Consider the following 12,500-nt stretch of genomic DNA (forward strand, 5'->3'; position numbering starts at 1 on the left):
GGTGCAAGACACCCCGTGTCCCACACGAAAAAGTGTCGACGGTGACGTAATTTCTGTCTGTCGACGCTTTCAAAAGTGTCATACGACAAAGTATAAATTGGCCTTAAGAGTCACCAAAAAGTGAAGGAGATTATAGCTTTGCACTAACACAGCTTCGACGCCTTCTTCCGCACAGTGGATCTGGTGATCTTCTTTCCTTTCTTTTTTAATGCATGGCTCGGTCTGTCTTTGGTCCACATTGTCGTCCATACATTCACTCACAAAGACACCGTTGTTGGGGCGCCCCGGTAGCTCACCGGGTAAGGCGCGCCCCATATGAAGGCTAGTCCTTCGCGCGGCGGACCCGGGTTCGATTCCCGGCTCGGGTCCTGTGCCGCATGTCCTCCCCTCTCTCTCTCTCTCTCTCCCACATTTCCTGTCTCTCTACACTGTCCTGTCCCATTAAAGCTGAAAAGCTCTAAAAAATATCTTAAAAAAAAAAAAAAGACTGTCAACCATGGGACTCTCCCAGACCAGACTGACAGGTTGGTAGGGGGGGGAGGGTACTGTATGTTGATTGGCCGTGTGTTTTGATTGACAGCTTGGTGGAGGAGGCCATGGGGGGTCAGTACCTGGACAGCAGCTTCTCTCTGCCCTGCCCCCCCGGACAGGACATCCCCCCCGAGATCGTCAGCCCCTTCACGTCCAACACGCTCAAGGTGGGACGCGCGCACGCACACACACACACACGCACACACACACACTGTAGTGTGTACTGTATCTGTCTAACGTCTCTCCTCCTCCCCAGTCTCTCCTGCTGCTGGGCTGTTTCGCCCTGTTCTGGTCTCTCTACTACACCCTGGAGGTGACCCTCACACACCTGGACCTGCGGCACCTCTGCCGGCGAGGCAGGGGCCCCCGGGGGGGCCGCGGGGCGCGGTGGAGGGCGGGGCTGGCTCTGGAGGAGGGCGGGGCGGCCGGGGAGCTGCAAACGGTGCTGGACTCTGAGGTCAAGGTGCCTTTCATCGCCGGGGACAACGCCACATAGCGCCGGCTGGAGGACACACACCTCTCTCTCTCCCCTACCTCTCCTCCCCCTACCTCTCTCTCTCCGCCCCGAGAAGCGCTCTCAGAGACCTCGAACTCTCTCTCTCTCCCCCTACCTCTCTCTCTCTCCTCTACCTCTCTCTCTCCCCTCCCCCTCTCTCCCCTACCTCTCCCCCTACCCTCTCCTCTCCCTACCTCTCTCTCTCCCCCTACCTCCCTCTCGACCTCTCCCTCTCCTCCCCCTACCTCTCCCCTACCTCTCCTCTCCCTCTCCCTCTCCTCCCCCTACCTCTCTCTCTCCTCCCCCTACCTCTCCCTCTCCTCCCCCTACCTCTCCCCCTACCTCTCCTCTCCCTCTCCCTCTCCTCCCCCTACCTCTCTATCTCTCCTCTACCTCTCCCTCTCCCCCCCTACCTCTCTCTCTCCCCCCCTACCTCTCTCTCTCCCCCTACCTCTCTATCTCTCCTCTACCTCTCCCTCTCCCCCCCTACCTCTCTCTCTCCCCCCCTACCTCTCTCTCTCCTCCTACCTCTCTCTCTCTCCCTACCTCTCTCTCTCCCCCTACCTCTCTCTCTCCTCCTACCTCTCTCTCCCCCCCCTACCTCTCTCTGTCTCCCCCTACCTCTCTCTCTCTCCTCTACCTCTCTCTCTCTCCCCCTACCTCTCTATCTCCCCCTACCTCTCTCTCTCTCCCCCTACCTCTCTCTCTCCCCCTACCTCTCTCTCTCCCTACCTCTCTATCTACCTCTCTCTCTCCCCCCTACCTCTCTCTCTCTCCATCCCTACCTCTCTCTCTCTCCCTACCTCTCTCTCTCTCCCCCTACCTCTCTATCTCTCCTCTACCTCTCTCTCTCTCCCCCTACCTCTCTCTCTCCCCCTACCTCTCTCTCTCTCCCCCTACCTCTCTCTCTCCCCCTACCTCTCTCTCTCTCCCTACCTCTCTATCTACCTCTCTCTCTCCCCCTACCTCTCTCTCTCTCCATCCCTACCTCTCTCTCTCTCCCTACCTCTCTCTCTCTCCCCCTACCTCTCTATCTCTCCTCTACCTCTCTCTCTCTCCCCCTACCTCTCTCTCTCTCCCCCTACCTCTCTCTCTCTCCCCCTACCTCTCTCTCTCCCCCTACCTCTCTCTCTCCCTACCTCTCTCTCTCTCCTCTACCTCTCCCTCTCCTCCCCCTACCTCTCCCTCTCCCCCCCCACCTCTCTATCTCTCCTCTACCTCTCTCTCTCCCCCTACCTCTCTATCTCTCCTCTACCTCTCTCTCTACCCCTACCTCTCTCTCTCTCCTCTCCCTCTCCCTCTCCTCCTACCTCTCTCTCTCTCCTCTACCTCTCCCTCTCCCCCTACCTCTGTATCTCTCCTCTACCTCTCTCTCTCTACCCCTACCTCTCTCTCTCTCCTCTCCCTCTCCCTCTCCTCCCCCGTGTCTCGCTCCGTCTCCCCCAGCCTGGTCTCACCACGGCAGACTGGAGGCCATGACAGTGGAGGTCAGGACTTTACACTCCCTAGTCCCTCCTACTGGAACACTCCTTCCTTCCTCCTGTTCTCTCTCTCTCTCTCTCTCTCTCTCTCTCTCTCTCTCTCTCTCTCTCTCACAGTCTAGAGATATAGCATGTGAGGATGAATCTGGTAACCCTAGACCGACTCCCCCATGCCCCAGTCAGCCCAGTAACCTCTCTCTCTCTCTCTCTCTCTCTCTCTCTCTCTCTCTCTCTCTCATGCCCTAGACCGACTCCCCCATGCCCCAGTCAGCCCAGTAACCTCTCTCTCTCCCCCTCTCTCTCTCTCTCTCTCTCTCTCTCTCTCTCTCTCTCTCCCTCTCCCTCTCCCTCTCCCTCTCCCTCTCCCTCTCTCTCTCTCTCTCTCTCTCTCTCTCTCTCTCTCTCTCATACCCTAGACCGACTCCCCCATGCCCCAGTCAGCCCAGTAACCTCTCTCTCTCTCTCTCTCTCTCTCTCTCTCTCTCTCTCTCTCTCTCTCTCTCTCTCTCTCTCTCTCTCTCATACCCTAGACCGACTCCCCCATGCCCCAGTCAGCCCAGTAACCTGGGGGTTCTCCTCCCCAACTGCTTCCCCCCCCACCCCAAACTGCCCCCCCCCCTCCTGCTCTTCCTCATCCTGTGGCCTTCTGTCAGAGTGCAGACCTGTGAGTGTGTGTGTGTGTGAGTGTGAGTGTGTGTGGATAAGCATTTTAATTTCAATTTGAAATGACCCTTCTCGAGCCTGTGGAATAGGGTCTGTGATAGTTTTGCACTTTGGGAAGGTGTGTGTGTGTGTGTGTGTGTGTGTGTGTGTGTGTGTTTTTGTGTATGTGAGAGAGAATTCTGGAGAATGTAATTGCATTTTAAAAGCAATTTATTTTATTAAATTAATTTCTTTTCTAAACGTTCTTGTCTGTTTTTGAAAACGGACGCAGATGCTGTGGGATATTTCGGGGGAATTTTATTGTTATTGCAAAACTCTGAATTTCTGCAGGACTTGAACTTGATTTGGGGGCGTTTTGAGTTTGTGTACAGAATGTGTGCGTGTGGGTGTGTGGGATTGGGAGTGTGTGTGTCTTTGAACCAAGTGTAATATATACACACACTCGTGTGATGATTGTTGTACAGTTTTACCCATATAGAGTTCCATGATGATTTCTATGAGCTGTTATGAAAGAGATTCTATTTTTTATTGACTGGACTGATGTGGTGGAGTATGTGGACAATGTTTTTTAGCTGTGCAAGTCTCAGCTGACTTGAGCAACACGAATAAAGTCTTCTGAAGAAAAGTCACTGGCTTCATTTATACACACACAAACGCAGAAAACTCTGTCGCACACACTGTCTTTCACGCTCACACACACACACACACACACGTACGTTACTAGTTTGTTCCTCCCCTCAAATCACTTTAAAAACACAGACGTAAGTATTTCAAAGTCATTATTTAATACGACAATGTACAAAAATATTGGGCTGTTTGAAGACATGGCAGTCGGCAGGAAGAGGCGAGGGTTGATTTTAACCTCTTCCATGTTATCACACGGCTTTCAACCTATTTCTACTGCTTACATTTCTGCGTTACCAAATTATCTCAAGTAATGTCTGTAATGTTCGTTTCTAGATTTTACGTTAACAGAACATTCTACATTTTACTGTAATACCCAGAATTCAGTGCAGTCTTCAGGATTCAGACTTCAGTTTAGTGGCAACTTGAGGGACTCGGGTGTGACGGAGCATGGTTGATGTTTGGACGTCTCTCCCAGAGTCTCCTTCTGATATCCAGACTGACCCCTCGCATGCTGTTCTCCTATTGGTCAGACTGACCCCTCGCATACTGTTGTCCTATTGGTCAGTTCTGGTGTTAGTGTGTCTAACTATATTCTGACTGAACACTGGCCTTCATGTTGGGTGTTGGTGTTTAGACTGTTGTGTGTGTGGAGCTGGTTCTAGAGCTGCTGTGTGCTGGTGTGTGTGGGGGGGGGGGCACGGAGAAGATATGGGTGTGTCAGTGCGGCATTTGTGTGGGGTCAAAAGTGGGGTGTTAGGAAGAGAGGTAAGGGGTTGTAGGGTGGAGGTAAGAGGAGAGTAAGGGTGAGAGGGTGGGTTGGAGAAGGGTCAGGAGGGGAGGAGGAAACGTTTTGGTTGGTGTTGCAAGGGATTGTGGGAGAGTGGTGCGGGTTCTCAGTTGAGGATCTGTCGGGGTCGTCCGTAGCTCATGCCCTGCTGGGAAGCTCCCTTATTGGTTCCCATCTGTAAGCCAATCACGTTCTTCCCTTCCTTCAGCTGGTCGTCGCTGAAGTCCCGCCTGTTCTCCTGGGCTTTCCTGCAAGGGCACATGGGAAATGGAGTCAGACAAAACACTCGCTAACACAACATACTCGTGGATACAAAATATGTTCAACAAATGCTTTGTGAGGGGTTAAAAGAAGGATAACCAAGCCAGTCAACTCAGTTTACAGTATAATACAGTATGATTTGTTATAGATTTTAGTGTGTCAAGTCAAACTTTACTTGTGTAGCGTGTACAGTGTGTATGAGTGCAGTAACACATGACCAGTACAATGGGCCTGGGCCATGTTTCCCAAAAGCTTCTTTCGTTAAGAGGCTCTTAAGCCCATTCAGTTGACCAATCAGAGAGCTTGCCCAGACCAGTTGACCAATCAGAACGCTCTAAATGAATGGCCCAAGAAGCTTTTGGGAAACGCAGCCCTGGACCCTGAGGCGCTACGCCGGTGGATGTGACCCACTTGAAGAACCAGTTGGGGTCCCCGCGGTAGGTCCCGTCCTCCTTGGTCACGGCCAGACTGCCCAGGGCCATCAGGGTCCTCTGGACGGCTGCCAGGTCCTTACCTGGAAACACAGGTCACACAGGTCACACAGGTCACACAGAGACGGGTTATTACCTGGCACCATGACAGCTTCAAAAAAATACAAAATAGGGTCAGTTGTGGACTACCCAAAGAGTAGTGGATGCCCCACTGTCACCAGCAGACCTCCCGGAGTCCGATAGATACCCCCGTGTCTGCTGTGGATGATGTAGCATGTCCGTAGAATATTCTCTCTCCTATGATGCTTTTAGCCTCTCTTACTCTGAAATGTTATTTAATGTCATGTATTGCTTCATAAATGTTCTTATCCGGTAGACAAACATAATCCAGGAGCTTGCTCGATCGCCTCGTTGAGAGGGGTCAGGGAAGAATTTTTACAGCTCACTTATCTGGCCCCCGGGTGATTACTGTTTTTTTGCTTCCCTCTGGAATATGTAGAGAGTGGGTCGTATATCCACCTCCCTTGTTCTCTGTCAAGCGCATTGTGTTGCCTCTGGGTATGAAATGCGCTATACAAATAAAGCTTTGATTGATTGATTGATTGATAGGGGGAGAGTGAGTCGTATGAATCTTTTGTGAATTTTAATGGTCTCTGAACAATTTTGAACCAAATCAGAAGTGGGTCGCGCACATCCCAAATGAATTAATAAGGCAGGTGCTGGACTAAAAAAGCATATGTATCAAAGAAAATAAGAGTCCACACACTGTAGCTCCCATAAAGATTATTTATGGACAAAAAAATATATGAGTGACGTTTCGAGCGACAACGCTCTTCCTCAGACAACTGTTATTTTTTTGTCCATAAATAATCTTAATGGGAGCTACACTGTGCGGACTCTTATTTTCTCGGAACAATTTTAAAATGAACTGAGACTGAAGATACATTTTGTAGCATATTATACGGACCATGATAAATAAATAAAAAGCTCACATTTCGTTGTATCTACACAATATGTGCCATGTATGCCATATATTTGTGAACACTAAAGTGAGACTTTGTACAATGCAGTCTGATTCTCCTCACAAGGTTGAGATGTGTGTCTGGCAGATGTGTGTTCGGCTGTGTGTGTGTGTGTGTGTGTGTGTGTGTGTGTGTGACCTCTGACCTTCCCAGAGGTCGACGGTCTGGAACATGTCTGTCTTGGTGACGCCGTAACGCTCTGCGCCAGCGAGAAACTGGGAGATCTGCTCCATCTGCTTGAAGGCCATGGGGGAGCTCTGGATCTTCTTCACCGGCTTCTCGCTGTCGTAGAGGCTGTTGATGAGTTCACTGAGGACCTGGGGGAGAGGGCAGACAGGGAGGGAGGGAGAGGGCAGACAGACAGGGAGGGAGAGGGCAGACAGACAGGGGGGGAGAGGGCAGACAGACAGGGGGGGAGAGGGCAGACACACAGGGAGGGAGGGAGACAGACAGGGAGGGAGAGGGCAGACAGGGAGGGAGAGGGCAGACACACAGGGAGGGAGAGGGCAGACAGACAGGGAGGGAGGGAGACAGGCAATGAGATGTGGAGGCAGGCAGACAGACAGACAGACAGACAGACAGACAGACAGACAGACAGAGAGACAGACAGAGACATGGATTAGACACCAGTTACTAGTTTACACTTTGCCCCACCAGGGCCTCCGACTGACTCCGTCTGTGTCCGTATCGTGTTCATACGACAAATAAAGCTCCCTGAATCCCTGCGTCGTGCGCTCCTCTCAGCTGAGTCATGCGCTCCTCTCCGGTGTGTCGTTCCCCAGATAGCACGCGGATCTGGGCCATATACAGGCCAGATCTGGCCCTTGTGGCTTAGTTCCGGCCCATATATGGCCCAGATCCGCTTGCTATCTGGGTCCTAAACTGTGAAGCTAGGGTCCGGCAGCTCTACTCACACATCCGTCCTTGAGCCAGGCCTGGAAGCCCAGCTTGCCCTCTTCGGGTTTGGACACCCCGGCGCCGCACTGGGCCACGATCCACTCCACCAGCATGACCTCCAGCTCCGGGTCGTACTTCTTGTCGATCTTGTCCTGAACCTGCCGGCTCATGCCGTAAGACGGACCCTTGTTGGCCATGCCCACTCCCTGCTGGAGGGGCGGGGCGGGTGAGGGAAGGAGGGAGGGGATTGGGTGGGTGGAAGGGATGGGATGGAGAGAGGGAAAATGGAGGGGTGGAGGGAGGAGGATAAGGGAGAGAGCGAGATTGTGTGGAAGGGGTGGAAGAGAGGGAGGGATGGTAGGAGGTGGAGAGGGGATGAAATTAGTTGGAGGGGGAGGGAGTGCAGGGTGGGTGGGAGCCAAACAAAAGGAAATGTCAAACAGAGTTGAGTGGTCTTGAACATGATGTCAGTAACAGAGTTGAGTGGTCTTGAACATGATGTCGGTAACAGAGTTGAGTGGTCTTGAATAATAACATGAGGTCAGTAGCAGAGTTTAGTGGTCTTGAACATGATGTCAGTAACAGAGTTGAGTGGTCTTAAACATGATGTCAGTAACAGAGTTGAGTGGTCTTAAACATGATGTCAGTAACAGAGTTGAGTGGTCTTGAACATGATGTCAGTAACAGAGTTGAGTGGTCTTAAACATGATGTCAGTAACAGAGTTGAGTGGTCTTGAACATGATGTCGGTAACAGAGTTGAGTGGTCTTAAACATGATGTCGGTAACAGAGTTTAGTGGTCTTGAACATGATGTCAGTAACAGAGTTGAGTGGTCTTGAACATGATGTCGGTAACAGAGTTGAGTGGTCTTAAACATGATGTCGGTAACAGAGCTGAGTGGTCTTGAATAATAACATGTTAATAACAGAGTTGAGTGGTCTTGAAGAATAACATGAGGTCAGTAGCAGAGTTGAGTGGTCTTAAACATGATGTCAGTAACAGAGTTGAGTGGTCTTGAATAATAACATGATGTCGGTAACAGAGTTGAGTGGTCTTGAACATGATGTCGGTAACAGAGTTGAGTGGTCTTGAAGAACAACATGTTAATAACAGAGTTGAGTGGTCTTGAAGAATAACATGAGGTCAGTAACAGAGTTGAGTGGTCTTGAACATGATGTCGGTAACAGAGTTGAGTGGTCTTGAACATGATGTCAGTAACAGAGTTGAGTGGTCTTGAACATGATGTCGGTAACAGAGTTGAGTGGTCTTGAACATGATGTCAGTAACAGAGTTGAGTGGTCTTGAACATGATGTCGGTAACAGAGTTGAGTGGTCTTGAATAATAACATGATGTCGGTAACAGAGTTGAGTGGTCTTGAACATGATGTCAGTAACAGAGTTGAGTGGTCTTGAACATGAGGTCAGTAACAGAGTTGAGTGGTCTTAAACATGATGTCAATAACAGAGTTGAGTGGTCTTGAACATGATGTCAATAACAGAGTTGAGTGGTCTTGAACATGAGGTCAGTAACAGAGTTGAGTGGTCTTAAACATGATGTCAGTAACAGAGTTGAGTGGTCTTGAACATGATGTCGGTAACAGAGTTGAGTGGTCTTGAATAATAACATGTTAATAACAGAGTTGAGTGGTCTTGAAGAACAACATGTTAATAATAGAGTTGAGTGGTCTTGAAGAACAACATGTTAATAACAGAGTTGAGTGGTCTTGAAGAACAACATGATGTGGAGCTACCTGGTGACTTCGCCGGTGTATTATACCCAAAAGACCTTTGTCTTACCTGTGACGATAATATTTTAACACTATAGTGTGTCGGGTATGACAGGAGCTCACTGTGTGTACCCATACATTTGAATGTCTTTTACACTTCAGTATGAATTTCAATACATTTAAAAGCTCCAGCAGCACTGTGGATACAAGCACTCACATGCTGACTGACATGCAAATGACTCATGGAGAGATGGCGCAGTCACACTCAAATACACACACACACGACATGAGACAAGATAAAGATAGATACAGGTTTATGCATAGATATGCATTTGTGCGTTTGAAAAGGCGTGTTTGAGCGCGGGCTCTCTCCGTCAGCCTAGCACCCTCATCCCAACATGTAGATTGTACCGCGTGTCTCCGACTGCACACCACCTCAGCCCAGACTAACTACATCCTGATTGGTTCAGAGATGGTCTGAGCCGAAACGATGTACAGTGGGAGCTCTTTGGTACAGTATCAGCAAGCTGTCTTCTTTCATTTTCTTTCACTCTCTCTCTATTTCACACACACACACACACACACACACACACACACACACACACACTAACATGTGCACACCCCCTCACATACTCTCCATTTCACACACGCCAACACCTTTGCTAGCGCAAAATGATTTTCTCTTTTGTTTTGCTTTGGGGCCAGGCAGCAGTGTGAAGCCCATATCAATCTTTAGCACTGTCACCTGTGCTGCCATCTTGATGTCAGGTCACCACGACTTCCTGTAGGTCAAAGGTCAAATGTTACAAGTTATCACACCCAGGAGTTCACCTTCAATCTGGTTCCTGATTGGACCAGTTGTCAAATGATGCTTAGCATCAAGCTGGGATAGGCTGACTCGTTGTTGCCCAACCATTCATTCTCGATCTCAATGTTCACACACACACGCGCACACACACACGCGCACACACACGCACACACACACACGCACACTCCCACAAACTCCATCCACAAAGCCTTGATTTCACTATAATCCAACTTTCTCTGTAACTCACTGAATGCATGCGAGCCCTGCTCTGTGTATTTCATGGCAGGAAACGTATGTTGTGATTGAAGAGTTTGGGCGCCGCCCTGCTGGTTTCTGCATGCCTGGGCAGCAGGTATGCCAGGCTGGGCCCGGTGCCAGGCCAGGGGTGGGCGATGCCCTCTGATAACTCCACAGGAACCTGGACCCCAGGCCAGTGTTGTATTAGACTGCTGCTATAAGGGCAGCCAGGCGAGGACCGGCCCTTCCTCTGAGGGAGGAGGGCTGAGAAGCAGACCACACACACAATATATATATTTGCTGCCGAATGCGCAGTCGCAGTTCCATTTTCCACATGGCAACACCCCCGGGTAGCCAACTAGAAGGGGGGGGGGGGTTGTTAGGGGTAGTGAGGTGGGAGAGAGGGGGGGGGGGTGGAAGGGAGGAGGTACAGGGGAGGGGAGGACGTCATTTGGAGTTGAGACTGATAAATTCGATGGTTATAGAAGCGAGGATGTGTGATTAGGCCTTCCAAGCGAGAGAAGGAGAGAGCATTCTCCCCCCTTCAGCAGAGGGCTGGAGGTATGGAGGGAGAGAGAGAGAAGGAGAGAGCATTCTCCCCCCTGTATACAGTATACAATAGAGGACTGTCTCTCTCTCTCTCTCTCTCTCTCTCTCTATCTCTCTCGCTCTCCAATCTACTGTATCTCCTCTCTCTCTCTCTCTCTCTCTCTCTTTCTCTCTTTCTCTCTCTCTCTCTCTCGCTCTCTCTCTCTCTCTCTCTCTCTCGCTCTCGCTCTCTCTCTATCTATCTCTCTCTCTCTCGCTCTCCAATCTACTGTATCTCCTTCTCTCTCTCTCTCTCTCTCTCAAACACACACACACACACACACACACACACACGCACACACACACAGAACTGCGTCATTGAGGAGTAGAGGCATTAGTGTGGAATGCGGGGTCGTTATGTCATTATGTCTGGAGCTCTGGCACAAACTGGCTCACAGAGAGGTCGGTGAGTGTATAATGGGTCCTCTGTTTCTACCTTCTGAAAATACCCCCTTCTGCCCCCCAGTTACCCCCTCCGCCCTTTCCTCTTTGGTCTGGTTTTACCCCTCTCTTCTAGCCTCTGCCCCTGCTGAAGGGGTGTCTGTCTTCTAGTAGGGAGTTTGAGCAGTAAGGCTTGGGAGGACATCACAGAACTCAGGGGCCTAGTTCCATTTCTGCTATTTATATGTGCAGAGGGACCCGCTGTTGGGTTTGGAATGAGGCCCATGTTTCAAAGCTCTGGAACAACAAGTAAAACCAAACCTGTGGGTTGGGCTCTGTGTGTGTGTGTGTGTGTGTGTGTGTGTGTGTGTGTGTGTGTGTAGCTATAATACTCTGTATTTAATCTGCCAATCAAACCCCTTCTTTTATAATGTAAGTGTGACATCACCATTAATCTCTGAATCCATGCCTATTATACAGCCATGTTCCTGCCTCGCCATGGCAACCCAGCTGGCTGCCGTTTCCACAGAACAGGAAGTCCTCGGGGCTGTGGTCTGTAAACCATAGCCGAGGAGGTGACGTGATGCTAACGAGCAAGCCTAGCCTAGCCCAGGTTAGCGTAGCACTCAGCTCTGGGTCTGGGAGTGTGGTTTGTGCACTGTTAGCTGGTCAGGTGAGGTAATCAGTGTCGGCTCTGCCTACAAGCAGTCCAAGTGCTGTACATGGGGGCCCTGCGGCCCCCAGGGGGCCCCCTAAACATTGCCTACCACGGATTTTGTGTATCCCACACAACTGCCGAAGTCAGAGTCATGTAAATTATAATTTTGTCATGTAAAACTATAATAAGGATTAAAAAAAGGCCAATCGTTTCTGTATGTCCTCAGAGATCTTGCTTCGGGCCCCGAATAGGACAGGACCGGCCCTGGACATGAATGCTAATAAGCTAAGCTAGCCTTGTCCAGTTGCTCTGCGCTGGGTTTTCTCTCCCTCTGGGAGGGAAGTGTAGATAGCCTTATCTGCTACTGCTGCTGCTGGTTAGCTAATCCTCAGGGAAGTCTGCTACCGTTGCTGTAGCACAGTAAGGGCAGTATCTGAAACTGTTGACGTGGATGTCTCCTTTTCACTACACACTTCCCCTGTCCTGTCTGGCCTGACTTTAATGCCTGTTGGTCAGATTTGGCCCTTTTTTTTAAAGCTCAAACTGTGTACTTTTGTAATTTTCTCTTCTTGTTAGGAGAGAGGTATTTCCACCAGTTTTCATAAGGCCACTGAGACATGAAGTAGGCTACGTTCAAACAGTGTGTGATTTTATTTATGTGTGCCGAGGGACCGACTGTTGGGTCTGGAATCAGGCCCATGTCTGATAACTACGTCAAACAGGCCTCTGGGTGTGGTTGTCTCTCTCTCTCTCTCTCTCTCTCTCTCTCTCTCTCTCTCTCTTTGTTTGAGTACGGTTCTGTGTGTGTGTGTGTGTGTGTGTGTGTGTGTTTGTGTGAGTGTCTGCAGATGCGTAATATTTGTCACTATTGGAACTACCAGTAAGCTCCAGTCTAACTCCATGTA

The 12,500-nt window shown here is 50.2% G+C and overlaps 2 protein-coding genes across 2 annotated transcripts in view; one reads left to right on the plus strand and one right to left on the minus strand.

Annotated features, from left to right (window-relative positions):
- The window catches only part of pcsk7 (proprotein convertase subtilisin/kexin type 7), a gene marked incomplete at its 3' end in the record, with an annotated part of 16,700 nt that extends 15,673 nt beyond the window's left edge, over nt 1-1,027 (plus strand). Inside the window, exons 12-13 of the mRNA XM_084446144.1 lie at nt 581-698; nt 788-1,027. Coding sequence (XP_084302270.1) covers nt 581-698; nt 788-1,027 — 358 coding nt within the window. The remainder of the gene's footprint in view (nt 1-580; nt 699-787) is intronic.
- A 2,939-nt stretch (nt 1,028-3,966) lies between these two features.
- The window catches only part of tagln (transgelin), a 9,836-nt gene continuing 1,302 nt past the window's right edge, over nt 3,967-12,500 (minus strand). Inside the window, exons 2-5 of the mRNA XM_084439522.1 lie at nt 7,214-7,405; nt 6,445-6,616; nt 5,258-5,360; nt 3,967-4,833 (exon numbers count right to left, since the gene is read on the minus strand). Of these exons, the coding sequence (XP_084295648.1) occupies nt 4,692-4,833; nt 5,258-5,360; nt 6,445-6,616; nt 7,214-7,393 (597 nt within the window). The 5' untranslated portion in view covers nt 7,394-7,405 and the 3' untranslated portion in view covers nt 3,967-4,691. The remainder of the gene's footprint in view (nt 4,834-5,257; nt 5,361-6,444; nt 6,617-7,213; nt 7,406-12,500) is intronic.

The sequence above is a fragment of the Borostomias antarcticus genome (genome assembly GCF_949987555.1).
Source record: "Borostomias antarcticus genome assembly, chromosome: 1".
Taxonomy (NCBI): Eukaryota; Metazoa; Chordata; class Actinopteri; order Stomiiformes; family Stomiidae; genus Borostomias; species Borostomias antarcticus.